The 27,386-nt window shown below is 46.1% G+C and overlaps 2 protein-coding genes across 2 annotated transcripts in view; one reads left to right on the top strand and one right to left on the bottom strand.

Moving 5' to 3' along the window:
• CTNS (cystinosin, lysosomal cystine transporter) overlaps positions 1-20,123 on the bottom strand; it is a 31,552-nt gene extending 11,429 nt beyond the window's left edge. The window contains exons 1-8 of the mRNA XM_069761086.1: positions 20,035-20,123; positions 19,169-19,254; positions 18,972-19,083; positions 16,681-16,765; positions 2,787-2,890; positions 1,930-2,061; positions 497-596; positions 294-413 (exon numbers count right to left, since the gene is read on the bottom strand). Coding sequence (XP_069617187.1) covers positions 294-413; positions 497-596; positions 1,930-2,061; positions 2,787-2,890; positions 16,681-16,765; positions 18,972-19,083; positions 19,169-19,238 — 723 coding nt within the window. The 5' untranslated portion in view covers positions 19,239-19,254; positions 20,035-20,123. The remainder of the gene's footprint in view (positions 1-293; positions 414-496; positions 597-1,929; positions 2,062-2,786; positions 2,891-16,680; positions 16,766-18,971; positions 19,084-19,168; positions 19,255-20,034) is intronic.
• A 151-nt stretch (positions 20,124-20,274) lies between these two features.
• Positions 20,275-27,386, top strand: part of SHPK (sedoheptulokinase) — a 45,360-nt gene continuing 38,248 nt past the window's right edge. Inside the window, exons 1-2 of the mRNA XM_069761085.1 lie at positions 20,275-20,492; positions 25,174-25,315. Coding sequence (XP_069617186.1) covers positions 20,343-20,492; positions 25,174-25,315 — 292 coding nt within the window. The 5' untranslated portion in view covers positions 20,275-20,342. The remainder of the gene's footprint in view (positions 20,493-25,173; positions 25,316-27,386) is intronic.

Below are 27,386 nucleotides of genomic sequence, written 5' to 3'. Positions count from 1 at the left end.
ATTACACTTTTTTGAGTCAGCTGAGTTTAATTACCTATGGTTGGCTAGTATGTTGATACAATTATAAAAGTGTTACCCTTTCCAGCGTTGAGGAAATGGGTCTGGGTTATATGTTGAAGTATATAACCAATGTTAACTTATTTGCTTTCAGATCGAGTTAGGCTGCATATAAGCACATATTTATGATGCTGGACCTGCTCAAGTGTCTCATTAACATTTAACTGGACACTTGAAAATCAGTAATAACCAGTTGACAAAGGAATTTTGGCTAAAATTCATCTCCTTCTACTTACGTCATAAATACAGCACTGAATTATTGTAACCAGTGTTAGGAGCACCGCGTGCAAGCTAAAGAATACATCGTTGGCATCCACCGGGATCACACCGTTGGGGTAGATCTGAAGAAACTGTTCCTGTAACAAATAAACACACATCTAGTATTAGTGAATATAACTGTACATGAGAAATGAATGAACGGCACACACAGAACACGTACCCTGACAAACGGGATCCAGAACAGGCAGACGTTGAAAACGCTATATGCAATAAAGCCCGTCAGATTTAATGCCACGAAGTCAAAGCTCAGGCCCACGACACTGAAAGAAGCAGACACAACACAATTATGTGTGTATAATATATATATATATATATATACACACTCAGATCGGAGAAGTATCTGGCCACATAGCCGTGTAAGGTCCTGTTTTTTGCGGGATGAGTTGCACTTTTCAGTGACACCATTCATTTTACGACATAGTGGTAAAATACTTCCAAGTACCGTGAAATTGTGGGAAAAAAACTATTCTGACAATTTTTGGACGGAATTGTTTTTATGGCATAAGCTCATCAGTGCAATTACTAAGATACCAAACTTGCGCAGTTTTTTTTATTAATGGTGTAAAAAATAAATAAATAAATCAAAACTTTGAGAGAATTTTTTTTTTTACCAAGCGTGTCTCATTTTCCAAATCCGCAACATTTTCATTTTTTGGCGGATGGAGATGTGCAAGGGCTTATTTTTTGTGGGGCGAGACAACTTTTTTTTTTTTTTTTTTTACCATTTTGGGATAGATATGACATTTTGATCGCTTTTGTTGTGGTATTGTAGCAACCCAAAAATAACGTAATTTTGGTGTTTTTGAAAAAAAAAAATTTGATTACGAATCAGGTTAATTATTTTTATGTTTTGTTAGCTTGAACTTTTCTGAAGGAGACAATACCACAAGTATTTTTTTTTTAAATTATTATCTTTATTTTTAAATGGGGGAAAAGGGAGACGAATTGAACCTTTGTATTTTTTTTATTTTATAACAACTTTTTTTTTTACTTTCACTGTATGTATTAGTCCCCTTAAGGGACTTGACCTTGCAACTGCCTGATGGAATGTACAATACACCGTAATACCACAGTATTGCTGCATAGAGTACAGATCAGGGTCTCCTCTGAAGCCCGGACACAGACTGGGTTCAATGGAGCTCCATAATCACAAGCATGGGGGTCTTCAACAGACCCACAGCTGTCATAACAACCCATTGTCGTCCTGTCATCATGTTGAATAAAATAAAGTGCACCCATGTCGCCGCAGCCGCACTGATAACGGTTTTAGTTTGACAGCAGCATTTAACAGGTTAACAATCGTGAGCGGCCGCTCCGCAGCACCCGCGATTGTTAGGGGCCCAATACTGGCTGCACCACTCAGCCATCACCTGCTGAGTATCGGGTGAGCTCACCCATCAGCCCGCTCCACACACACTCGCTACCGACTTGCGCCATACATGTATCACAGATCTCGGTACAGGGTTAATCAACAGGAAAATGTAAAAAAAATAATAATCTTGGGTTTTACACAGCGTCCATGTATGTGACACAGAGACAAGCTTCTGGGGCATACTTCAGTACAAGAGAGATAGATTATTAACAGATCATCACCTTTTCCTTCTAAAGTTTGTAAAAACTTGTGGGTAGAAAGACACAGACCAGGCCAGGAAATATATCCAGCCAATAATCTGCTCGATGACTTCTACTGCCTGGCTGTGGATCACCAGGAACCGTATCCTTGGTCTGGAAACAAAAAGGAGTCAAGAGGTTACATTGTTATCGACATGGGGCTGGGGAGATCTGCGACTATAATGTTGGGGTTGGCCCATGATCGCTTTTCAGGGGCACACCACTCCTTTGCCTCCTGGTTTTCTGCTTGCTGGGGGTGGTGCACTACTGAAGACTGGCAGTATGGTTGCACAGCTGCCCGAACGTTGTCCTCTCCAATGGCGGCAGCTTTCCTCTGCAGCATTAGCGGATAGCAGCAATCTAACAGTCAACTTCAGAGCAGCGCTTACAAGCCCTAAAACACAGAGCTTGTAAGTGCTGCACTCTTTGCCTAGGACATCGTCCACCATACACTGCAGAGGTGGCCAGTAACTCAGCCAATCAGCAGTATGCTATAGAATTAAAAGCTGCTCATCTTTACAAGAAGTTTGCAGTTTTACCCTTTTAACAAGATGACAATGGCCCTTTTATATGGAGAGTGCCACTATTTTTCAGAAAGTAATTCTTTATTTGGTAACAGCAAATTTATTTGCAGCCCAGATTTCCAAGTGTCGGCTTAGCTTTACCCAGTGCAGGCCCTATTTATCAGTTCCAGGTATGAATGTCACCTATTCGGAGATCCGAACTTATAGATTAGTATCTTATTAGATATTTTTTTATGACAATACTATAAGGGTGTACTCTGATAAGCCAACAGGGGACGTTAAATGACTGCGCATTTTTTTAATAGGTGCACTCACCTATTGGTGTGGGAATTATTGCTGTGCAGATAAGCGGTAACCTGCCCCACATCTTCTGCGATCGCCCCGAAAACAGAATGATCCGAATTTGCCAACAAGATAATCTGAAAAAAGAGAAACGGAGAAAATGTAAACAAGATTTACACAGCAGCAAAATGTCCTTACATGGTAGTTTGGGATGGATACATTATAGGGGCACATACGGGACTGGATACACCATAGGAGCACATACGGGTCCAGATACACCATAGGAGCACATACGGGACCGGATACACCATAGGAGCACATACGGGTCCAGATACGCCATAGGAGCACATACGGGACCGGATACGCCATAGGAGCACATACGGGACCATATACACCATAGGAGCACATACGGGACCGGATACACCATAGGAGCACATACGGGACCATATACACCATAGGAGCACATACGGGACCGGATACGCCATAGGAGCACATACGGGTCCAGATACACCATAGGAGCACATACGGGACCGGATACGCCATAGGAGCACATACGGGACCGGATACGCCATAGGAGCACATACGGGACCATATACACCATAGGAGCACATACGGGACCGGATACACCATAGGAGCACATACGGGACCGGATACGCCATAGGAGCACATACGGGTCCAGATACACCATAGGAGCACATACGGGACCGGATATGCCATAGGAGCACATACGGGACCGGATACGCCATAGGAGCACATACGGGACCATATACACCATAGGAGCACATACGGGACCGGATACACCATAGGAGCACATACGGGTGCAGATACACCATAGGAGCACATACGGTACCGGATACACCATAGGAGCACATACGGGACCATATACACCACAGGAGCACATACGGGACCGGATACACCATAGGAGCACATATGGGACCGGATACACCATAGGAGCACATACGGGAGCAGATACACCATAGGAGCACATACGGGACCGGATACACCATAGGAGCACATACGGGAGCAGATACACCATAGGAGCACATATGGGACCGGATACACCATAGGAGCACATACGGGACCATATACACCATAGGAGCACATACGGGACCGGATACACCATAGGAGCACATACGGGACCGGATACACCATAGGAGCACATACGGGAGCAGATACACCATAGGAGCACATACGGTACCGGATACACCATAGGAGCACATACGGGACCGGATACACCATAGGAGCACATACGGGACCGGATACACCATAGGAGCAGTTTGGTCAGTGCTGCCTCTTGCTTGCTGATGTTGCAGCCTCTTTCAGTAAAGCTATGTATATACTGACACACAGGTGACACTTACATTGCACACAGGGGACGTCCTTTCACTAAGCATGGGACTTACGAAGGTAATTGCTTGCACCAGAAGTTTTTAGGGTCTTCACAGCAAAAGGGGAGAATACATATGTACATGCCAATTTTTTCATTATTTGATCTCAAATGATATTTCTGCCTATATTTTTCTCACTTCACTTCACTAACTTAGACTATTTAGTGCTGATGTATCACAAATAGGATTACAAAAATATTTAAACCCAGGTTGTATTGTAACAAAATAGGTAAAAAGCCAAGGGGGTGAACAGTTTCACAAGCCACTGTACTAGTGTGGGCCCCATAGATCAGACATTTACTACATATCCAATGTAGTCCTACTGTTTTGAAAGCTGTGGACAGATTTCCATTCCCTAACAGGCAGTTCACATTATGATCTTAAAATGGTTCTTCGGTCCAAACAGATAAGTGTGCAGTCCGTCTGTGTGACCTGTGCGCACTGTGGGGACCCGAGACCGGAGGGTATGTGTGAGTTATACACACTCCTGGCCAGTGGGCATGGGCTCGCTCTCCATACACTTGCATTGCGATAGGCTGCGCACTGTCTACTGACGGGACCGTACAGTTGGGGGTGTCCGATTAGACGGCGCAGCCTCCATACAAGTGTATGCATGCTGTACTTAACTCTGCTTCCGATTCTCCATTTTTATGACTGGCATTAAAAAAAAAAAATAGAATTATTCTTACCGTTAATTCGGTTTCTAGGAACCTTCCACGACAGCGGTACTGGAGGATGTCTCCCCGCCCTAATGGGGGACAGGAAACACAAAGAGGTTAAATACCCTCCCCTTCCTGCCACCTCCAGTGTTTTTTCTGGACACAGTAGTATGTATAGTTACCACTTAAGTGCAGGAATCATCCAATAAAATCATCAGATAGGGAGGGAAATTAGTGCTGTCGTGGAAGGTTCCTAGAAACCGAATTAACGGTAAGAATAATTCTATTTTCTCCAGTCACCTTCCACGACAGCGGTACTGGAGTAGTACCAACAAATAATTTCTGGGGGGGGGACAACCGCCTGCAGAACTGTTCTGCCGAAAGTTAAATCCCGGTTGAAATCAAGCCTGTAGTGCCTGGTGAACGTATGGACTGACGACCAGGTGGCAGCTCTGCAAATCTGCTCCGTAGAAGCGTCACCTCTCTCTGCCCATGATGTTGACATCGACCGTGTAGAATGGGCCTTCAGTGATGGAGGAGGTGGTAGATTCTGGGATGAGTATGCCAGAGATATGGCTTGTTTAATCCAGTTGGCGATTGTATTTTTTGTCGCCTTTCTACCTTTGTTTTTTCCGGAGAGTTGAATGAAGAGATTTTGATCAATCCTCCAACTCTCTGTTTGTGAAAGATAATATAGAACCACTCTGCGGACATCCAGAGTGTGGAAGGACTCCTCTCTCACATTAGAAGGATCCGGGTAGAATGAGGGCAACACTATGTCCTGACCTCTATGAAAGTCTGATGTTACTTTAGGTAAGAAGGTAGGATCTAGACGAAGGATTATACTATCAGATGTTACCCTTAAGTAAGGCTCTTGTATGGATAGGGCATGTAGTTCTCCTATCCGTCTGGCAGAGGTAATAGCCACTAAAAAGACAGTTTTTAGGGTAAGAACCTTTAATGAAGACTGAGATAAAGGTTCGAAAGGATCCCGAGTTAGACTATTAAGGACCAAATTAACCCCTTAGCGACCGCCGATACGCCTTTTAACGGCGGCCGCTAAGGGTACTTAAACCACAGCGCCGTTAATTAACGGCGCTGTGGAAAAAGTCCATAGCGCCCCCCAGAGGCCGATTTTCTCCGGGGTCTCGGCTGCCGAGGGTAGCCGAGACCCCAGAGAACATGATTCGGGGGGTTTTTAACCCACCCCGCATTTGCGATCGCCGGTAATTAACCGTTTACCGGCGATCGCAAAAAAAAAAAAAAGCGATCTCTTTTTAATTTCTCTGTCCTCCGATGTGATCGCACATCGGAGGACAGAGAAAAGGGGTCCCAGGTGGCCCCCCAATACTCACCTAGCTCCCCCGATGCTCCTCGTGTCTCCCGGTGGGCGCCGCCATCTTCAAAATGGCGGGCGCATGCGCAGTGCGCCCGCCGGCCGGCACCGGGAGAATCTTTGGGGTCTCGGCTGCCGGGGGTAGCCGAGACCCCAAAGAGCACGATCGGGGTCGGTATTACCGACCCCTGTTTTGCGATCGCCGGTAATTAACTGTTTACCGGCGACCGCAAAAAAAAAAAAAAAAAGTAAAGTATAATTCTCTGTCCTCTGATGTGATCGCACATCAGAGGACAGAGAAATAGGGGGATTCGGGGACCCTAGCATACTCACCTAGGTCCCTGGATCCTCTTGCTGCTCCTCCTGGCCGCCGGCAGCAGAACATGGCGGACGCATGCCCAGTGCGCCCGCCATCTGTCTCCATCTGCCGGCCGGCAGGAGAACAGCAGTTGGGGCTAAAATTAGGGTTAGGGGTAGGGGTAGGGTTAGGGTTAGGGGTAGGGTTAGGGTTAGGGGTAGGGTTAGGGTTAGGGTTAGGAGTAGGGTTAGGGGTAGGGTTAGGGTTAGGGCTAGGGTTGGGGCTAAATTTAGGGTTAGGGTTGGGGCTAAACTTAGGGTTAGGCTTCTTTCACACTTACGTCGGTACGGGGCCGTCGCAATGCGTCGGCCCGACATACCGACGCACGTTGTGAAAATTGTGCACAACGTGGGCAGAAGCTGTAGTTTTTCAACACATCCGCTGCCCAATCTATGTCCTGGGGAGGAGGGGGCGGAGTTACGGCCACGCATGCGCGGTCAGAAATGGCGGATGCGACGTACAAAAAAAACGTTTCATTGAACGTTTTTTTGTGCCGACGCTCCGCCAAAACACAACTGATCCAGTGCACGACGGACGCGACGTGTGGCCATCCGTCACGATCCGTCGGCAATACAAGTCTATGGGCAAAAAACGCATCCTGCGGGCACATTTGCAGGATCCGTTTCTTGTCCAAAACGACGGATTGCGACGGAATGCCAAACGACGCAAGTGTGAAAGTAGCCTTAGGGCTAGGGTTAGGGTTGGGGCTAGGGTTGGGGCTAAAGTTAGGGTTAGAGCTGGGATTAGGGTTAGGGTTTGGATTAGGGTTGGTATTAGGGTTAGGGTTGGCATTAGGGTTACGCTTGGGATTAGGGTTAGGTTTGGGATTAGGGTTAAGGTTAGGGTTGTGATTAGGGGTGTATTGGGATTAGGGTTAGGTTTGAGGTTAGGGTTGAGATTAGGATTAGGGGTGTGTTGGATTTAGGGTTTTGATTAGGGTTATGGTTAGGGTTGACATTAGGGTTGTTTTGGGGTAAGGGTTGTGATTATGGTTAGGGTTAGTGATTAGGATTATGGATCAGGTTGGGGTTAGGGGTGTGTTGGGGTTAGGGTTGGAGCTAGAATTGGGGGGTTTCCACTGTTTAGGTACATCAGGGGGTCTCCAAACACGACAGCCAATTTTGCGCTCAAAAAGTCAAATGGTGCTCCCTCCCTTCTGAGCTCTGCCGTGCGCCCAAACAGTGGGTTACCCCCACATATGGGGCATCAGCGTACTCGGGATAAATTGGACAACAACTTCTGGGGTCCAATTTCTCTTGTTACCCTTGTGAAAATAAAAACTTGGGGGCTACAATATCTTTTTTGTGGAAAAAAAAAATATTTTTTATTTTCACGGCTCTGCATTATAAACTTCTGTGAAGCACTTGGGCATTCAAGGTTCTCACCACACATCTAGATAAGTTCCATGGGGGGTCTAGTTTCCAAAATGGGGTCACTTGTGGGGGATTTCTACTGTTTAGGCACATCAGGGGCTCTGCAAACGCGACATGGCGTCCGATCTCAATTCCAGCCAATTCTACATTGAAAAAGTAAAACGGCACTCTTTCTCTTCCAAGCTCTGCGGTGCGCCCAAACAGTGGTTTACCCCCACATATTGGGTATCGACGTACTCAGGAGAAACTGCACAACAACTTTAGTGGTCTAATTTCTCCTGTTACCCTTGTGAAAATAAAAATTTGTGGGCAAAAAGATCATTTTTGTAGAAAAAATGCAATTTTTTTTTTTCACGGCTCTACGTTATAAACTTCTGTGAAGCACATGGGAGTTCAAAGTGCTCGCCACACATCTAGATAAGTTCTTTAAGGGGTCTAGTTTCCAAAATGGTGTCACTTGTGGGGGGTTTCCACTGTTTAGGCACATCAGGGGCTCTCCAAACGCGACATGGCGTCCAATCTCAATTCCAGCCAATTCTACATTGAAAAAGTAAAACGGCGCTCCTTCACTTCCAAGCTCTGCGGTGCGCCCAAACAATTGTTTACCCCCACATATTGGGTATCAGCGTACTCAGGAGAAATTGCACAACAACTTTTGTGGTCTAATTTCTCCTGTTACCCTTGTGAAAATAAGAATTTGTGGGCGAAAAGATCATTTTTGTGTAAACAAAAGCGATTTTTTATTTTCACGGCTCTACGTTATAAACTTCTGTGAAGCACTTGGGGGTTCAAAGTGCTCACCACACATCTAGATAAGTTCCTTAAGGGGTCTAGTTTCCAAAATGGTGTCACTTGTGGGGAGTTTCCACTGTTTAGGCACATCAGGGGCTCTCTAAATGTGACATGGTGTCCGATCTCAATTCCAGCCAATTCTGCATTGAAAAAGTCAAACGGCGCTCCTTCACTTCTAAGTTCTGCGGTGCGCCCTAACAGTGGTTTACCCCCACATATGGGGTATTGGCGTATTCAGGAGAAATTGCATAACAAAATTTATGGTTACATTTCTGTTTTTACACTTGTGAAAATAAAAAAAATGGTTCTGAATTAAGATGTTTGCAAAAAAAAGTTAAATGTTCATTTTTTCCTTCCACATTGTTTCAGTTCCTGTGAAGCACGTAAAGGGTTAATAAACTTCTTGAATGTGGTTTTGAGAACCTTGAGGGGTGTAGTTTTTAGAATGGTGTCACACTTCATTATTTTCTATCATATAGACCCCTCAAAATGACTTCAAATGTGATGTGGTCCCTAAAAAAAAAATGGTGTTGTAAAAATGAGAAATTGCTGGTCAACTTTTAACCCTTATAACTCCCTAACAAAAAAAAATTTTGTTTCCAAAATTATGCTGATGTAAAGTAGACATGTGGGAAATGTTATTTATTAACTATTTTTCATGACATATCTCTCTGATTTAAGGGCATAAAAATACAAAGTTTGAAAATTGCAAAATTTTAAAAATTTTCGCCATATTTCCGTTTTTTTCATAAATAATCGCAAGTAATATCGAAGAAATGTTACCACTAACATGAAGTACAATATGTCACGAAAAAACAACCTCAGAATCAGCGGGATCCGTTGAAGCGTTCTAGAGTTATAACCTCATAAAGTGACAGTGGTCAGAATTGCAAAAATTGGCCTGGTCATTAAGTACCAAATTGACTCTGTCACTAAGGGGTTAAGGTCCCAAGGAGGAGTATTGTTGAGAACTCTGGGGTGGATTCTACTCGCTGAAGTTATAAAACGTCTGATCCACCGATGTTTGGCTAGTTCCTGGTAAAAATAGGAGCTAAGTGCTGAAATTTGTACCTTTAACGTATTGGGCCTAAGACCCAAATCTAGACCCCTTTGCAAGAAGTCCAGAATTTTGGCAATATTTGGATGAAATGGGTCTGGAATATCTGGAAGATACCACGATGAAAACTTCTTCCAGATTTTGGCATAAATTGCATTAGTTATGGGTTTTCTACTGTTTTGGAGAGTATGAATTACTTCATCTGAGAGACCTCTTGCCTTTAGTATTTCGGCTTCAGAAGCAATGCTGAAAGATTTAACCTGTGAAGGTTTGGATGCAGCAAAGGCCCTTGATGAAGAAGATTCTCCTTCTAAGGTAGACATACTGGACCTTCCTGAGCCATGTCTAACAGGGCGCTGTACCAACTCCTCCCCGCCCATGTTGGCGCGATTAGAATCGCTGTAACTCGCTCCGAGCGGATCTTCTGTAGAGTTTTTGATAGCAATGGGATCGGAGGAAAGGCATAGACGAGGTTGAACCTCCACGGGTGAGAGAACGCATCCATGCCCAGTGCTCTGTCTGCCATATTTAGGGAGAAATATGTTTGCAGCTTGGCATTCTGACTGTTGGCAAAAAGGTCCACTTCTGGGATCCCCCATTTGGATATCAGGGAGAGGAAGACCTCCTGGTCCAGACACCATTCCCCTGGATGTACATCCCTTCTGCTCATGAAATCTGCCTGGGTATTGGCCGACCCTTTCAGGTGAACTGCCGAAATAGAGAGGAGGTGCCTCTCTGCCCAGAAAAAAATGTTTGAGGCTAAGGTTTTTAGTTTCTTGAATCTTGTGCCTCCCTGATGACGAAGGTATGCTACTGTGGTCATATTGTCAGAATATATTCTGACATGATGTCCCCGAACAATAAAGGATGCGGCTTTTAACGCCTCTTTCACCGCCTTCAGTTCTCTGAAGTTTGAAGAGCTTGCTCTGATGTCTGGGGCCCAGGTGCCCTGGAAATCAGTTCCCTCGACTATAGCTCCCCATTCCCTTTGACTGGCGTCCGATGTGAGTGTCTTTAGCGGGACCTGGTCCCAACTGACCCCCCGTTGGAGGTTTCGGAGCCGTAGCCACCATGTCAGGGATGCCTTGACATGATTGGGGAGGGAAATTCTCTTGGAAAGAGAACTCTGCTGTCTGTCCCAGGATGATAGGACATGGGTTTGGAGGACTCTCGTGTGGGCTTGGGCCCAAGATACCATCTGGATACAAGATGTTAGAGATCCCAGAATAGTTAAGTAAATAAGGCAGCACACTGCAGCGCTAGAACATACAAACTTGAAAAACGAAATTTGAACTGCATTACTGCACTAGAAATATGAAAAATGAGAGCGTTTAGCGCATAAAAATGGCCAATTTTATGTGTACCTGGTAGCCCCTTTACGGCATCTCTCTTATACCAGGTCCTACACTTGCCTTACCTCGCTGAGAATAAACGTCTCCATCTGAATGGGTACATGTGAAACCTCTTTCTAGACTAAAATTATCTCTCTCTGTGGAGGGGTATTGGACCTGCTGTAATTAAAACACCTGTGGCTAGGAGGCGGAGTGCACGATCAGAAGGCTAGAGAATACATTTCAAAAACCTGACCGGCACATCCAAATATAGACTCAGTGTGAACAGGTGCTGAACCTAGAGTCGCCAACTCGTATATAGTTAAGTAAATAAGGCAGCACACTGCAGCGCTAGAACATCCCAGAATAGACATGGAATGTCGCAGAGTAGGAGCCTTCAGGGTTCTGAATGCTGTTATCTTCTGTACCAGATCGAGTTGACGTTCTCTGGGCAGAAAGGATCTCCTCAACTCCGAGTTCAGAAGGACCCCTAGGAACTTCTTCCTCTTGGAGGGAAGTAGGTCCGATTTCTCTAGATTCGGGATCCAACCCAATGACTTTAGGATTTCTAGAGATTTTGTTAAGTCTGCACTGAGGCGGGAGACTGCAGGAGCGACAATGAGTAGATTGTCTAGATAGGGTACTATGCAGATCCCTTGAAGACGAATGAATATAATGGCTTCTGTCATGATCTTTGTAAAGACTCTGGGAGCTGAGGCGATTCCGAAGGGAAGGGAGTTGAACTGATAGTGTACTATCTCCCGATCCTGAGATATTGCGAATCTTAGGTATTTCCGGAATTCTGGATGGATTGGGACGTGGTAATAAGCGTCCCTCAGATCCACCGTAGCCATCACCCAGTCCTGTCCTATCAGAGGGATCGCTGTTTTGACCAACTCCATCTTGAACCTCCTGTAGGTTATTACTCGATTCAGAGGTTTCAAGTTGATTATTATTCGGTGCTTTCCCGAAGGTTTCGTGATCAGAAACAGGTGGGAATAATGTCCTCTGCCCATTTCTTGTTGAGGTACTGGGGAAATTACTCCTGCCTGGAGTAACTCTTGAAGTTCGGAAAGGAATGCGCCCTGAGGGCTGAGACTCTGTAATGAGGTTATCTTTATGTGATGAGGGGGAGGGCTCTCGAACTCTAATTTTAGTCCATTCTGAATAGTGTCGAGTACCCACTGGTTCAACGAAATGGAACTCCACTGGTTGATGAAGCTCGAGAGACGACCCCCGACGCCCTGGGCGTAGTCACTGCTTGTCCGGGGCTTGCTGGGACTGGGGAACCAGGATGTTCCTACCCTTCCCCCCTTTAGGATAGCTCCAGCGTCCTGACTTGCCTTTCCCTTTGAACTCTCGTTGGAAGGGTTGTTCTTTTGAGGGACGAAAAAAACGTTTTTTCGGATTCCTCTGTTCAGGAAGCGATTTTTTCTTGTCTGTTGCCTTTTCCAGTATATCATCCAGAGCCTGCCCGAATAGATAGCGGCCCTAAAAGGGAATGGCACAGAGCTTTGTTTTGGACGTTATGTCCCCACTCCAAGACATAGAGCTCTTCTGGCTGAGTTAGAGAGAACTGCAGACTTAGCAGCCACTCTAACGGACTCTGCCGAAGCATCGGCGAGGAAGCCCGTAGCTTTCTGGAGAAGAGGGAGGGAATCTAAGATTACTTCCCTAGATGTTCCCTGGGCAAGGTGATCTTCAAGCGTGCGGAGCCAACGGAATAGGGATCTAGCCACGCAGGTGGACGCAATGTTTGTTTTAAGGAGATTGGTGGAAGTCTCCCAAGATCTTCTTAGTAAACTCTCCGTTTTGCGGTCCATAGGGTCTCTGAGTTGGGAAGAATCCTCGAAAGGGAGGGTTGTCTTTTTTGATACTCTAGAGACTTGTACATCTACCTTAGGGGTATCCCACAGAGAGACGTCTCCATCGAGAGAGAAACGATTTTTTAGTTCAGAGGGAACAGTAAGTCCCTTCTCGGGCGATTCCCATTCACGAAGAATGAGACTGTACATTCTCGTGTATAGGAAACCCCTTTAATTTTTTAGGTTTTAACCCACCGAACATCTCATCCTGCACTGATGGTTTCTCCTCTTCCTCCTCAACGCCCATTGTCCCCCTGACCATACTAATTAATTCATGTATGTCTTCTGAGGAAAAATAGTATTTTTTACTTTCCTCTTTGGGGGTGGAAGTGAAGCCCTCATTCTCCCACAAATCCTCCGAGCCGGAGGAATGAAGTTCACCAGAGTCTGAATCAGATGCCATCTTCCTCTTTTTAGGAGGAGGTGGCGGAGGTAACAGAGACTGGGAAAGGGCCGATACCGAGGACTGAACTTCCTGTTTAATGAGGGATTTAATGCTCTCGAACAAGGATGGCTGTTCCGAGCGTAATACTTCATCAGTGCAGGGCTGGCAAAGTTTCTTCTTGTATGAAGAAGGTAGCTTTGATGAACAAACACCACATTTCCGATCTTCCGATTTCTTGGAAGATCTGTCCTTCCTAGGGGCAGAGGCCTTGTCTCCCTAAAAAAGAGAGAGAAGGGGGACTAAGTATATAGCACCCTAAAGAATACAGGGATAGAGGGACCTGACCCACTACTCACGGTAGGAGGGAAGACGCAGGGCTCGGCAGAAGCAGAGACAGGTCTGTCACCTTCCATGGTCAGTACTGCAGTCCAGACAGACAGACAGGGGGCCTTACCTGGAGGTGATCTACCAGGGTTAAATACCGTGGAAGCTGCGTCCAATCTTGTGCTCCTCCTCCCGGTCCCAGGCGTAGGGGAAAAAAACCGCTATGCCCCATCAGATTTGCTTTCAGACGCGCGTGCGCTCCACCGCTGGAACGCACATGCTGTGAACCGGAAGTTCGGGTACTTCCGGTTCGCGCGTCCACCGTTTCCGGCCAGCAGGAGAGGAGGAATGCCGGGGAGCCGTGCGGGGACCCCGGCCACACAACACTGCTCCGCTTTACTCCCGAAGGAGCGTGGGAGGAGCGGTCCCAAGTTCACACCGTGTGAGGAGACGGGAGCAGCGCCGCAGGAAGGAGAAACATCCCGACCCAGGCTGCCCGGCTAGGTAAGGTTTAAGTGCTCCGATCGCCGGCCACGGCAGCACTACCGCAGGACCTCTTCATGCCCCATAGGGGACAGGAAAAACACTGGAGGTGGCAGGAAGGGGAGGGTATTTAACCTCTTTGTGTTTCCTGTCCCCCATTAGGGCGGGGAGACATCCTCCAGTACCGCTGTCGTGGAAGGTGACTGGAGAAAAGTACAATAAAGCTAAATATAAAAAAACTTTTCTCTTTCTTAAAGTTGGTCGATAGCACAGTTGCTCTACTTCTGGATCCACCGAATAATTTGCTGCGTGTTTTCCAAGTGTAGTCCCTCGGTGGATGGCAGCATCGTAATGTGAACAATTTCTTACACCTTTCTCATATAGTGCAGTCTGTGATGTTACTTACTCATGTGAGTCTAGAAATGCAAACCTCGGATAATGCTGGAGACAAACCCTAGGACCTGCTCTATCATCCCGAGGTGCATCACCCAAGCACCTCACTGGTAGTTTATGTACAATGTTTCCACATTCTCACATTTGGTGGTGAACAACGAGCTAACACTTATCGGATACGCATGAATGAGAAGTGAGAGACCACGTGGCTCCATCATCAGTGATCGCTCTCCGAAGTTTCCATGCTCAGCATTTTCACTAGGGGTACAACACATACAGCTGGTGAAAATCCCTGATGTCATCATACTCGCACCGCAGGTTCGGCTCTGTTCACACTAGCATTAGGTAATTACCATGATGAAACAGAACAACAAAAGTACAGACGTGCTTTATTCCTCATGTGATGGACCCCAACAGCGTTCATTACAACGAGGTACATCAGGTTTCTGTCATCTTGCCCATCCACTTATGGGACAAATAGAGCGGCGTACAGTGCTGTGTATACAGAAGCCCAAAACACCGTTGTGATCAGAACCTCAAAATTACCCAGACGGCACTAAATAATGGTCTATCAGGTCCTAGTATTGGCCGGGGCGCACGACATGTCGCTCTGTAAAGGAAGTCCAGTAAAGGGAAACGGCACCGATCAAAAGTGGTAAAGAAACAGAACAAAGATAAAATGTTGCTCTTCTTCCTTCCTGTTTCAGTCTGTTATCCTACTGTGCTTAGCAAATACATAACATTGTCAGACAATAATATATCAAGTATATTTGGTAAAGGGGACGACTCAGCTGAAATATATATACCGTATATGAAAAGGACTTATAGCCGAAACGTCGCCGCGCCATGTGGACCTAATAAAGTCTACCCTATTTTGAAACTACTTTTTGGAGTGCTGCTTCTGTTTTTTACTAATATTCTAACATTATATATATACATACATCTATATAATATATAAGGTTATTCATAGCTCCTATTGTATCCTATATAACAAGGTTTTTTGTGTTTTGTTCACATTTCCAGCTGTAACTTGCTGCCTTATTCCATAAATCGACCTAAACTAAAGCAGCCTGGCACCGACCGGTCAGAGTGCCAGCAGGCACGAGAACGGGGATGCCAAAGTTCTCTATGTGACCACCGCTCCCATTCACTGCTCACGGTCATGCACGCACTCTACCACTTTCATGGACCGATGGTAGTAAATGGCCACATAGGGACTTTGAGACCCCTGTTCTCATGATCCCTATAGTTCCCCAGCTTATGGCCCCCACTAATGATACAATTATTTATTAAAGCGTCTGCTTGGGACTTTTACATTGATGGCCTATCCTTAGGATCTTCCATCAATATCTGACCAGTGGGGGGTGACATCCGGAATCCCCACCAGTCAGCTGTGCCCAGTGCCGATGCTCAGTTCCAGCTCTGTCAACAGTACAGAGGCCGCGGCCGGATAATGCACATCTGCATCCTCTTGATTTGAAGATTTATCGCCTATCGACCGATAGCTAAAGGGATTGTACGGGATTTTTACATTGATGGCTCATCCTTAGTATACATCATATATCTGATCAGTGGATGAGTGATAAATGTGAATAGCTAGAAATGTCAGCAACTATCCTATGGTTAGGTGATGAATGCTGCTTAGGGGGTAACCTTATAAAACATTATTTATAACCCATGCACAGGATAGATAATAAATGTATGATTGCTGCTGAGCCCCCAAACGATTAAAGAATTCCCCTATGTGAATGGAGCCGTAGTGAGCATGTGCGACCAGCGCACCTATAGACAGCACATGAAGCAGTGGTCGCACATGCTCACTACCGCTCCTCTCATTCAGGGACCTCAATCAGTGGGGGTGCTAGAGTACTTTACCTGTCCTTTGCAAAGGTGATAAGTGTTGCTTATGAACAACCCATTAAAGTAGGCAGATGCACCGAGATAAATGGGAGTCAAGATAAATGTTATAATTTTAAGTAAATTCAGTCACATTAGTGGAGCTTTATAAAAACTGTTTGCCAACTGCAGATTTCCAAATGCATCGTATGTATCCTCTGAATATTGAGAACTGGAATCTGACTGGTTCTTATAGGATGCAATTCTCTCAATGTGTTTGGCAATAAACCCCATCACCGCTGACTCTTCACCCGGCGGTGTCAGCCGTACGTCTGCACATTACTTACTTCTGCTGGAAGACGGACAATCGTGCTGTTCTTTGAAGAATACGTAATGTTGAAAGTAAAAAGAACAGTTTCATTCAATGAAGAACTGTAAAAATAAAAAATGCCGACATAAAATATCGCTGCGTGCAAAGTTTATGAGCAAAACTATTCAGGCCATCACTATAGTCTGTCTAATAACCCAATTGTTCAAGTAGTGCCCAACACCCAGCACACCAGCGAGGGATACTGCCTATATAGGTCCCTCACTGGCACAAAACATTGGTCTCCTCCAATTAAAAAAATATATACTTCAATTAAATACTTACCGTATTTTTCAGACTATAAGACGCACTTTTTTTCCTCCAAAAATGTGGAGGAAAATGGGGGGTGCGTCTTATAGTCCAGATGTACCTGCTCTTTCTGTGGTGGGTCACAGGAGGCTGGAGCCGGAGGCTGCAGATAATTCATGTGCCCGCTGCTAAAGAGAAATGAATGAGGGCAATGAATATTCATTTCTCTTTAATAGCGCCTTGGTATGATTGGCCCCATCAGAAAACATAAAAATAAAAAAAATTACACTTACCTTCCCGGTGCTCCCTTGCAGCATCTTGTTCCGAAGCCAGCAGCTGCTTTATGCTTGGCAGGGATGTCATACGCTGCTTGCAAGCTGAAGGGCAGCTGCCGGTATACTTACTGATCTGCACGCCGGGGCTGTGTGCGCGGAGAGCAGTGAGTATTCATTGCTCTTCAGTAGTGTGCACAGTGTCAGCCGTCAGCTTCCTGCCACTGCCGGCAGTGCTCACATGTGCCGCTACTTAAGAGAAATACATATTCACCTCTCTCCACGCCCAGAGAGGTGAATATTAATTTCTCTTAAGTAGAAGCACACGTGAACGCCGGCAACGGCAGGAAGCCGATGGCTGACACCGTGCGCATTACTGTCATGCATACCAGAACCGGGATGGTTGCCAATCATACCAGGTTAAGGATGGGGCCCTTCATACCAGGATATGGATGGGACCATGCATGCTAGGAAGAGATGGGGCCCTGCATACCAGGATAGGGATGGGGCCATGCATACTAGGAAGAGATGGGGCCCTGCATACCAGGATAGGGATGGGGCCATGCATACTAGAAAGAGATGGGGCCCTGCATACCAGGATAGGGATGGGGCCATGCATACTAGGAAGAGATGGGGCCCTGCATACCAGGATAGGGATGGGGCCATGCATACTAGAAAGAGATGGGGCCCTGCATACCAGGATAGGGATGGGCCCATGCATACTAGGAAGAGATGGGGCCCTGCATACCAGGATAGGGATGAGGCCCTGCATACAAGGATAGGGATGGGGCCCTGCATACTAGGACAAGATAGGGGCCCTGCATACCAGGATAGGGACGGGGTCATACTAGGAAGAGATGGGGTCATGCATACTTGGACGAGATAGGGGTCCTGCATACCAGGATAGGGATGGGGCCATGCATACCAGGATAGGGATGGGGGCCATGCATACTAGGACGAGATAGGGGCCCTGCATACCAGGGTAGGGATGGGGCCATGCATACTTGGACGAGATAGGGGTCCTGCATACCAGGATAGGGATGGGGTCCTGCATACCAGGATAGGGATGGGGCCATGCATACCAGGATAGGGATGGGGGCCATGCATACTAGGACGAGATAGGGGTCCTGCATACCAGGATAGGGATGGGGTCATGCATACTAGGACGATATAGGGGTCCTGCATACCAGGATAAGGATGGGGTCATGCATAGTAGGAAGAGATGGGGCCCTGCATACCAGGATAAGGTCGGGGCCATGCATACTAGGACAAGATAGGGGCCCTGCATACCAGGATAGGTATGAGGGGGGCATGTTTATAAGGATGGGGATGAGGAGACCATATATACCAGGATAGGGGATATTAAGTACAGAATTCACCACATTTTTTTTCCTAATTTCTAGGTGCATCTTATGGTCCCAAAAATATGGTAATTAAAATGACTATAATTTGTCCCGCTTCTCTAGAGATGGATTACAGCTGAAAACTGCAGTGAGCAGAAGGCTACAAGATAGTGAGGCTCCTCGTGGTCGGCACTCTGGGGTGATTTTTAAGGACTAAGACAATAAAGATTTTTAAAAAGTTGCAGATTTTGGCTTAAAATACACAAGTGTAAAGGTAAAATAACTCTCTCTGTTATTTCCACTTAAAAAGAAACAAAGGACATGAAAACAAAACAAGTCTACCACAAAATATTCCCAGCAAAGTTCTGCATAATAATAATAGTAATGATCATTTCCAGAACACTCACTCTACAGTAAGGCTCAGGTTTTTCACGCTTCCATTTTCTATGGTCACGACATCTGGGATAGAAATGGTGTTCTCCGCATGGAGCGCGGCCGATGATGGGGGGCTGTCAGCACCTGCAACTCAACAACATCTTCTCAGTGCCAACGTCCAGCAATGACACCGTCTGCAGTTATTGGGGGCTAATTCAGGACTACTCACCGCTAAATACCAATAACCTGAGTAAGAGGAGGGCGAGTATCGCAGACTTTGGATTTCGGGTCGCCTCCATGGCTGTACGGCTTGTTCTGAGGTGTGGAGAAGAAATTACCATCACACATATTTAGAAGCGGACCCCTGACACCCCACCTTCATCTCCAAATACCCGCTGCTTCCAGTAGACTCTTACATTACAGTGATTCCTACTGGACTTAAAGGGGATGTCCATGACTGGATAACACTTTACCAATGAGCTCAGAGGGGTGGGAAAAAAACAAAAAAGCGACTGAGCTCCCAGAGCAGTGCCACGCGCCACCACTGGAATCAACATCCGGCGAGGGCGTCGCAGGCAATCAGTCGCCACTGATCAGCTGCAGCGTTCACATTTTGTCCTGACCGGGACCCAGACTCATCAGCCGTCACCCTGCAGACCCGGGCAAGTGCCAATGCCCAATCGATACCGATTTCCAATGGCGACCTACAATGTACATCCGCCATCATTCATGCACGGTACACGTATGGAGCGGATTCAGGAGCTGAGCCTGCTCCATGCAGCGCGGCTGGTGGCCGTGTTATACTGCCGCCATCAGTAGTAGCGAGCTTTGATCACAATAGTGACAGTGGCATTTAAAGAAGCTCTCCTCCTCATCACCATCCTCCTCCCATCAAAGTGTTTATGCTGGTGATAGACTGCAGTCATCACATTATACAGCACTGTGCTCTTACCATTGCTCTTTTTCCTTTTCTACCCAGCTAATTATTCTCTTTGCTCTATGTAAAAACAGGAAGTCTCTTGTCCCTGCCTTTATCATTCCCCTATTCAACTCCTGACCTCAGCCCCCTCCATAGACTGTGTCCAGGACACTGACCTGCGCGCCCTCCGTCCAGCGCTGTCTGTCAGCGGACCGGCCGCTCCATGCAGCCCCGAGTTCCTCAATTGTAAGTAAGCCCCGCCTTCTTCCTTGTTTACCTCGTGACACAGCAGCAGAGGAGGAGCCGGGCTCGGAGCTGGCCTTCAGACGCCATTTTTATGAGGCCTTTTTTTCTGTAAGTAATTGCATGGTTGAGCTTCAGGAAAATGGCGCCTGTACCGGGGACAGTGACGTTTAGTGACTTTCTGGTGATAGTGGGCTGAGCCGCTGTCAGTGTCTGCCCGGCAGTGCTAGTGATCCTACACATGGAGCTCGGGAAGGACTGCTTGGTGCTGGGCATTGATGTGGGCACCAGCTCTGTGAAGGCCGTGTTACTGGAGCCCACATCCCGGGAGGTGCTGCACGGCCAGAGCCGGGACACAAGAGCAGGGCTGGAGAGCGAGTGTGGAGCCCAGGTGAGGCTGGAGGCTCCAGGGCTTGCTGGGAATAATAGTCCTTCAGCTGCAGGAGGGTGACAGGTTTATGCAAGTCTATATTAGGACGTTGCCCCATATGTGACCTGTAACTTGGCCTTCATAGAGTTTTTGCTCTGTGACATGCAGATCTAACTATGTGTGTGTATATATATTCTTTTTTTTTTTACTTAAATGCAAGAATGTTTGGCGAAAAACTTTTGCACCGCGTTCCTTTTAAAGACTCTTTATTTCCAACATGTTCAACTAAAACAGCTGAGAGGAACCCAGAAAAAGACACATGAGCAGTAAACGCTGTAGGTTGGACGTTGCGTACATTTGCAGCGTCCAGATGTTACAGCATAGTGAATGGGGTTTCAAGAAATCCCATCTCCACTGTGTGTCCAGAGACGCCTGCGGCTCACCCGTGGAGACGGACATGCGGCTCGTCTTTCCAGACTGCAGCATGTCTATTTATCACCCGTACAATGTATTGGGTGCGGTGGTTCCGCACAGTTCAGTGATCGCATGCGGATTCACCTGCGTTCAATAGCCGGCAGTGCTTTGGATGGAGCGGACATGCTCTGCACACAAAGTGCTGCCACTTCCAGATCGTCTGCACATACTTAGGGCTTGTTTCCACTTGCGAGAAACACGTCCGTATCTCGCATGTGAAAACCAAGCTCTGGCGCCGGCACTCCAGAGCGGAGCGTGCGGCCGCATAGGAACACATGGAGCCGCACGCTCCGCTCCCAAGTGCCGGCACCAGAGCTTGATTTTCACATGCGAGACACGGACGTGTTTCTTGCAAGTGGAAACAAGCCCTTATAGTTACAATCTCTCCTGACTGTCGGAATGAGCTCACTGATGGATTTTCCGTTAACTCATTCCACAGTCAGCAATAGTCAGCACAGACTATCAACGTTAAGTGCTGCAACATTATTAATGATTTTTACCCAAGAATATCTGCATTTAGAGTGTGACCGCTATTTTAATTTTTGTTTCATAAATCAATAGTACACCTGAAAAGAAACAACTTGGTAATATACCTTTTTTTGTTCCTCCTCCTGGACTGCTCATTTACTCTCAATTCATGCATTCCCTGCAGACAGATTTTCCCATTACTGAGATGGCAGTTGGTGCTTTTACACCTCTATGGAGAAGTGAGGCGCTGGAGGCCGACACTGAACATTCTGCTGCAAGCGCTTCTGAAACCACAGTTACAGTTTCCATAGAATGTTATGAGCAGCAACTGTCATCTCCTCTCTCAATAATGCGAAAGTCTGTATTTATTGCCGACATATTTTCCCCTTAAATTGAAATCTAGAGTCTCAATTTGCAGACATGGTGTTTCGGGGCACTGCCTCTTGTCTGCAAATTGAGATTCTAGTTTGGCTTATAGCCCAAGTCATGTGGCAAGACTCGTTAAAGGGAACCTGTCAGCAGATTTTGCCACTGCCTTTCAGGGCTGATATACCCCATTCTATAATGCTGTACAGTAAAGCCCCCAGTCCAACCTGCAAGTGAAGAAAAATAAGCTTTATTATACTCACCTGGGGGCGGTCCGGTCCGATGGGTGTCGCAGGTCCAGGTCCTCCCATCTTCTTATGATCGCCGCCCTCCTGTTGCTTCATGGATCCCCAGCATAGTGCTCCTGCGCAGGCGTACTTATCTGTCCTGTTGAGGGCAGAGCAAAGTACTGCAGTGCGCAGGTGCTGGGCCTCTCTGACCATACCAAGCGCCTGCGCACTGCAGTACTTTGCTCTGTCCTCAACAGGACAGATAAGTACGCCTGCGCAGGAGCAATATGCTGGGGATCATAAGAAGATGGGAGGACCCGGACCTGCCCCCCCCCCGGTGAGTATAATAAAAGTTATTTTTCTTATCTTGCAGGTCGGATCGGGGGCTTATATATAGCATTATAGAACGCTGTATATCAGCCCTGAAAGGCAGTGGCCACATCTTATAGCGGCAAAATCTGCTGACAGGTTCCCTTTAAAGGGTCGATACTGACTTTTAGGATTGCTATTTCCTATACGTGGCGCTGAAGAGACGATTTGCACATTTCCCAGAGGAGCATTGCGGCTGATAAGTCTCCTCACTCTGACGTGTCACTCTCCACAAGGAGAAACGTTACCCCTTAGATCCCCGCCTTAGTCTCTCAGACAGCCAAATCAGATCTCATACTTTACGCTGACGAGGGGCAATAGCCCAAATTGGTATTTTCAAATTGAGATTCTGGTTTGGCTTTTATCCTGTGGCAAGGCTCGTTAAAGAGTCAATATTGACGTTAACGATTGCAACTACCAATAGGTGGCGCTAGAGTTCTAGTCCTCTTCCTCTCTGAAGAGACAATTTGCATCTTGAAATTGAATTTTGAGACTGAATAATCAGTCTGATAAAAGCCAAATCAGAATCTCAGTTTGTAGACCCAGAATTTCGTGGTATTGCCTTTCATCATCGCAAAGTTCGAGATCTGATTTGGCTAGGTGAGAGGCTCTGGACTGGGTTCTAAGGGATATCGTTTCTCCTTGTGGAGAGTGAGAAGCTAAACCTGGCATCTCAGACTGAGGAGACTTATAAGCCATGCATACTCTGGGAAACTATGCAAATTTTCTCTTTAGAAAGGAAGAGAACTAGAACTCTCGCGCCATCTATTGGAATCAGTGATACTAAATTTTGATATCCAAGAGGAGCATACATGGTTTATAAGTCTCCTCACTCTGGTATGCCAGGCTTAGCTTGTGACGCTCCACATGGAGAAATATTATCCTTTAGACACCAGTCTAGCAGCGGAAGTAACACATTTTTCTGATAAGATATATTACAAAGTTTCTTTTTTTCATGTGTACTATTGATTTATGAAAATTAAAGTAAAATGACGTTTACTCTTTGGGAAGAATTTTTTTTTTTAATCCCTTAAAGTTGGACGACCTCTTTAACGTAGGTTGTGTTCGACTATCATTTGCTTTTGATAGGTCTGCAATTTTGGATTTCGTTATACAGTAAAATTCTAAACACGGACAGTAAAATAGGGTTCTAAGAGCGCACCCTTATTGTCCCAAAGTCACCGCGTAAACTACCTGTGTCAGCATCTAGGATTCAACATCAGAACTGTCTGCAGCAGATCAGCCGTGTGGGAACATGCCCCTAGCGATGATCTGCAGCAATCAGTGCAGCGCGCAATCGTGGGAAAATGGCTCTAATGTTAGTCAGCGGCAGACACATTGTCATCAGATTTTGGCAGCATGCAAATGACAAAGATGTTCTGCAGGGGCTGTGCTACGTGGCCTAATCTGTGTGGATCGGAGATCAGACAAACACGACCTTTGTCCATTAAAATAATTAAAAGGAACCTGTTACCTCCACAAACACAGATACCGGGGTAGTCTGCTGGTGAATAGTGTTTAATCCTGTGTAGCCAATTTACTGGGTAAGCGACTACAGGGAGAAAAGGAAGTTTATTCTCCCTGCAGCCGCTGTAGGGAGCGGTCACCGATCACTATACAGTGAGAGCGGCTGTGATCACTCCCCCAGCGCTTTAAGTGACAGCCTGATCTGCACACAAATGCCGCAGAACTGGCTGTCAATCAATGTGCCGAGTAGTGATCACAGCCGATAGTGTATAGTATATTGGTAACTCAATACTGTATAGTGATCGGTAACTCTAACCGCTTCCTACACCGCCCCAATAACTGGAAGTTAGCAGCTGCAGGGAGAATATACATTCATTTTTCTCCCTTTGTACGCACTGCTCCGGTACTTGGCTAAACAGGATCTAAATGGTATTTATCTCAAGGTAAATGCCACTTCTGGAGGTGACAGGTTCCCTTTAAAAATTATAACGATTAGTTGATCTGTTCTAAATTGGAACATTTTAGGGTTTGTGCAGATGTTCAGTAATTGGCAGCGCTTTGGCCGCAGCACATGTTCGCTGCATACGAAGCGCTGCCGTCTATTGAACACAGGTGATTCCACATGTGTTCATTGAACCGTGTGGAATCACTGCACACAATACACTGGACGGATGATATTTTTCTTGTGGAGACGCAGCGTCTCCGCAAGATAAATTGACATGCTGCAGTCTGGAAAGACGTGCCGCATGTCCGTCTCCGCTGGTGATCCGCGAATGCCGCTGCACGCATAGTGGAGATGGGATTTCTTGAAATCTCTTCCACTATGCTGTAACATCTGGACGCTGTGGATGTACACAGCGTCCAACCCGCAGCGTTTACTGACTGTGGGAACATACCCTTAGGGTTCCCTGCTAGCACAAAACATAACCTTAATTGTATGTGCACATGGGACAATTCTGGGGAAAAAAATTAGCAGTCATCTGTTCATACTCCTACTATGATGGCGTGCTGTAAACAGTGATTACCACTGCAGCTAATCACTAGGAATACCATACATGCCAGCTGAGGACAGTGACTAGCTGCAGCGGTCACGTATATGTGTGGCTTACCATCACTGTATCGATTGATGGAGACACAGAGCTTTTGGGTACAAATAAGTACAATCATTCCTTTTTTTTTTTTGTTATTATTTTATCAACATTCTGGCACTCAACTTTTTATATATATATATATATATATATATATATATATATATATATATATATATATATATATATCTCTTGCACATCCTCTAAAACAGTGAGATCACTGTTTTACTTTTGTTTCAGGGAAAAGAACAAGATGTCTGTCGGATAATACAGGCTCTAAATGATTGCTTGACGGCTCTGCCCAGAGAACAGCTTCGAAAAGTCTCACGAATCGGCGTGTCTGGGCAAATGCACGGAGTCTTATTTTGGAGAACTGGTGAAGGTGAAAAAAATGTGTTTTCTTCCCAACCTGTGACGCCACGTATGCGTCATGAAAGTCGGTGCAAATCCGACCTGTGACGCATATGTGGCATCATGGGAGGATCGCGCTCCTGCAGATCTGGTGAACAGGTTAACTCAAATGTCACCCGACCTGCAGGTACAGGAGGAGTTGTACTTGAGTCCAGGGGGGGTGGCTTTGCCCCCCCCCCCCTTCGTGGCTACAATCGCTCTGATTGGCTGTTTCAGTTTCAACAGCCAATCAGAGCAGTTGTAATATTTCACCAATGAACCTTGGTGAAATATTACAATCCAGCCATTGTCCGATGCTGCAATACCATCGGCCATGGATGGTGACCGTGATCTGCCCCCAGCCACCAACTGACGGCGGCGATCTGCCGCCGCCATCAGTCTTTCCTCCCCTCCGTCCTGTCCTCCACTGCCCTCCTCTCCCCTCCGTCCTGTGCTCTGCTTCCCCCGTGCTCCGATCCCACCCCCCGCACGTCCCGAATCCCTGGGTCCCTCCCGGTGTCCGTCTGTCTACTGCCATGGGCGCCGCCATCTTCCAAAATGGCAGGTGCAGTGCGCCCGCCGAATCTGCCGGCTGGCAGATTCATTCATTCATTCATTCCAGGTACATTTTGATCACTGTGATAGGTTCCATAGGTAGGGAAAATAATGAAATAAAGAAAATATATTTATTTTTATTTTTCCACTAGGGTTAGGGATAGAATTAGGGTTAGGGATAGAATTAGGGTTAGGGATAGAATAAGGGTTAGGGATAGAATTAGGGTTAGGTGTTATGTTTGCTAATGACAGGTGTTATGAAGGCAATCCAGAAACACAGTGTGCTTAGCGATCAGAGCGCACACAGTGATCTGACAAATACCCAAAAATACAAGAACGAGCTCTGAGACGTGGAAACTCTGTAGACTGCACACCTGATCCTATCCTAAACACAACTAAAAGCGGCTGTGGATTGCGCCTAACAACTACCTAGGCAACTCGGCACAGCCTAAGAAACTAGCTAGCCTGAAGATAGAAAAATAGGCCTGACTTGCCCCAGAGAAATTCCCCAAAGGAAAAGGCAGCCCCCCACATATAATGACTGTGAGTAAGATGAAAAGACAAAACGTAGGGATGAAATAGATTCAGCAAAGTGGGGCCCGATATTCTAGGACAGAGCGAGGACAGTAAAGCGAACTTTGCAGTCTACAAAAAACCCTAAAGCAAAACCACGCAAAGGGGGCAAAAAAAACCACCGTGCCGAACTAACGGCACGGCGGTACACCCTTTGCGTCTCAGAGCTTCCAGCAAAACAAAAGACAAGCTGGACAGAAAAAAAGAAACAAAAAAGCAACAAGCACTTAGCTATACAGAGCAGCAGGTCACAGGAACAATCAGGAGAAGCTCAGATCCAACACTGAAACATTGACAAGGAGCAAGGATAGCAGCATCAGGCGGAGTTAAGTAATGAAGCAGTTAACGAGCTCACCAGAACACCTGAGGGAGGAAGCTCAGAAGCTGCAGTACCACTTGTGACCACAGGAGTGAATTCAGCCACAGAATTCACAACAGTTAGGGTTGGAATTAGGGTTAGGGTTGGAATTAACCCCTTAAGCCCCAAGGGTGGTTTGCACGTTAATGACCGGGCCAATTTTTACAATTCTGACCACTGTCCCTTTATGAGGTTATAACTCTGGAACGCTTTAACGGATCTTGGCGATTCTGACATTGTTTTCTCGTGACATATTGTACTTCATGGTAGTGGTAAAATTTATTCGATATAACTTGCGTTTATTTGTGAAAAAAAAAACGGAAATTTGGCGAAAATTAGGAAAATTTCGCAATTTTCCAACTTTGAATTTTTATGCAATTAAATCACAGAGATATGTCACACAAAATACTTAATAAGTAACATTTCCCACATGTCTACTTTACATCAGCACAATTTTGGAACCAAAATTTTTTTTTTGTTAGGGAGTTATAAGGGTTAAAAGTTGACCAGCAATTTCTCATTTCTACAACACCATTTTTTTTTAGGGACCACATCTCATTTGAAGTCATTTTGAGGG

The sequence above is a fragment of the Ranitomeya imitator genome, chromosome 3, assembly GCF_032444005.1.
Source record: "Ranitomeya imitator isolate aRanImi1 chromosome 3, aRanImi1.pri, whole genome shotgun sequence".
Taxonomy (NCBI): domain Eukaryota; kingdom Metazoa; phylum Chordata; class Amphibia; order Anura; family Dendrobatidae; genus Ranitomeya; species Ranitomeya imitator.
Note: the sequence above shows the minus strand (reverse complement) of the source record. Positions and strands in the feature narration are given on the sequence as shown.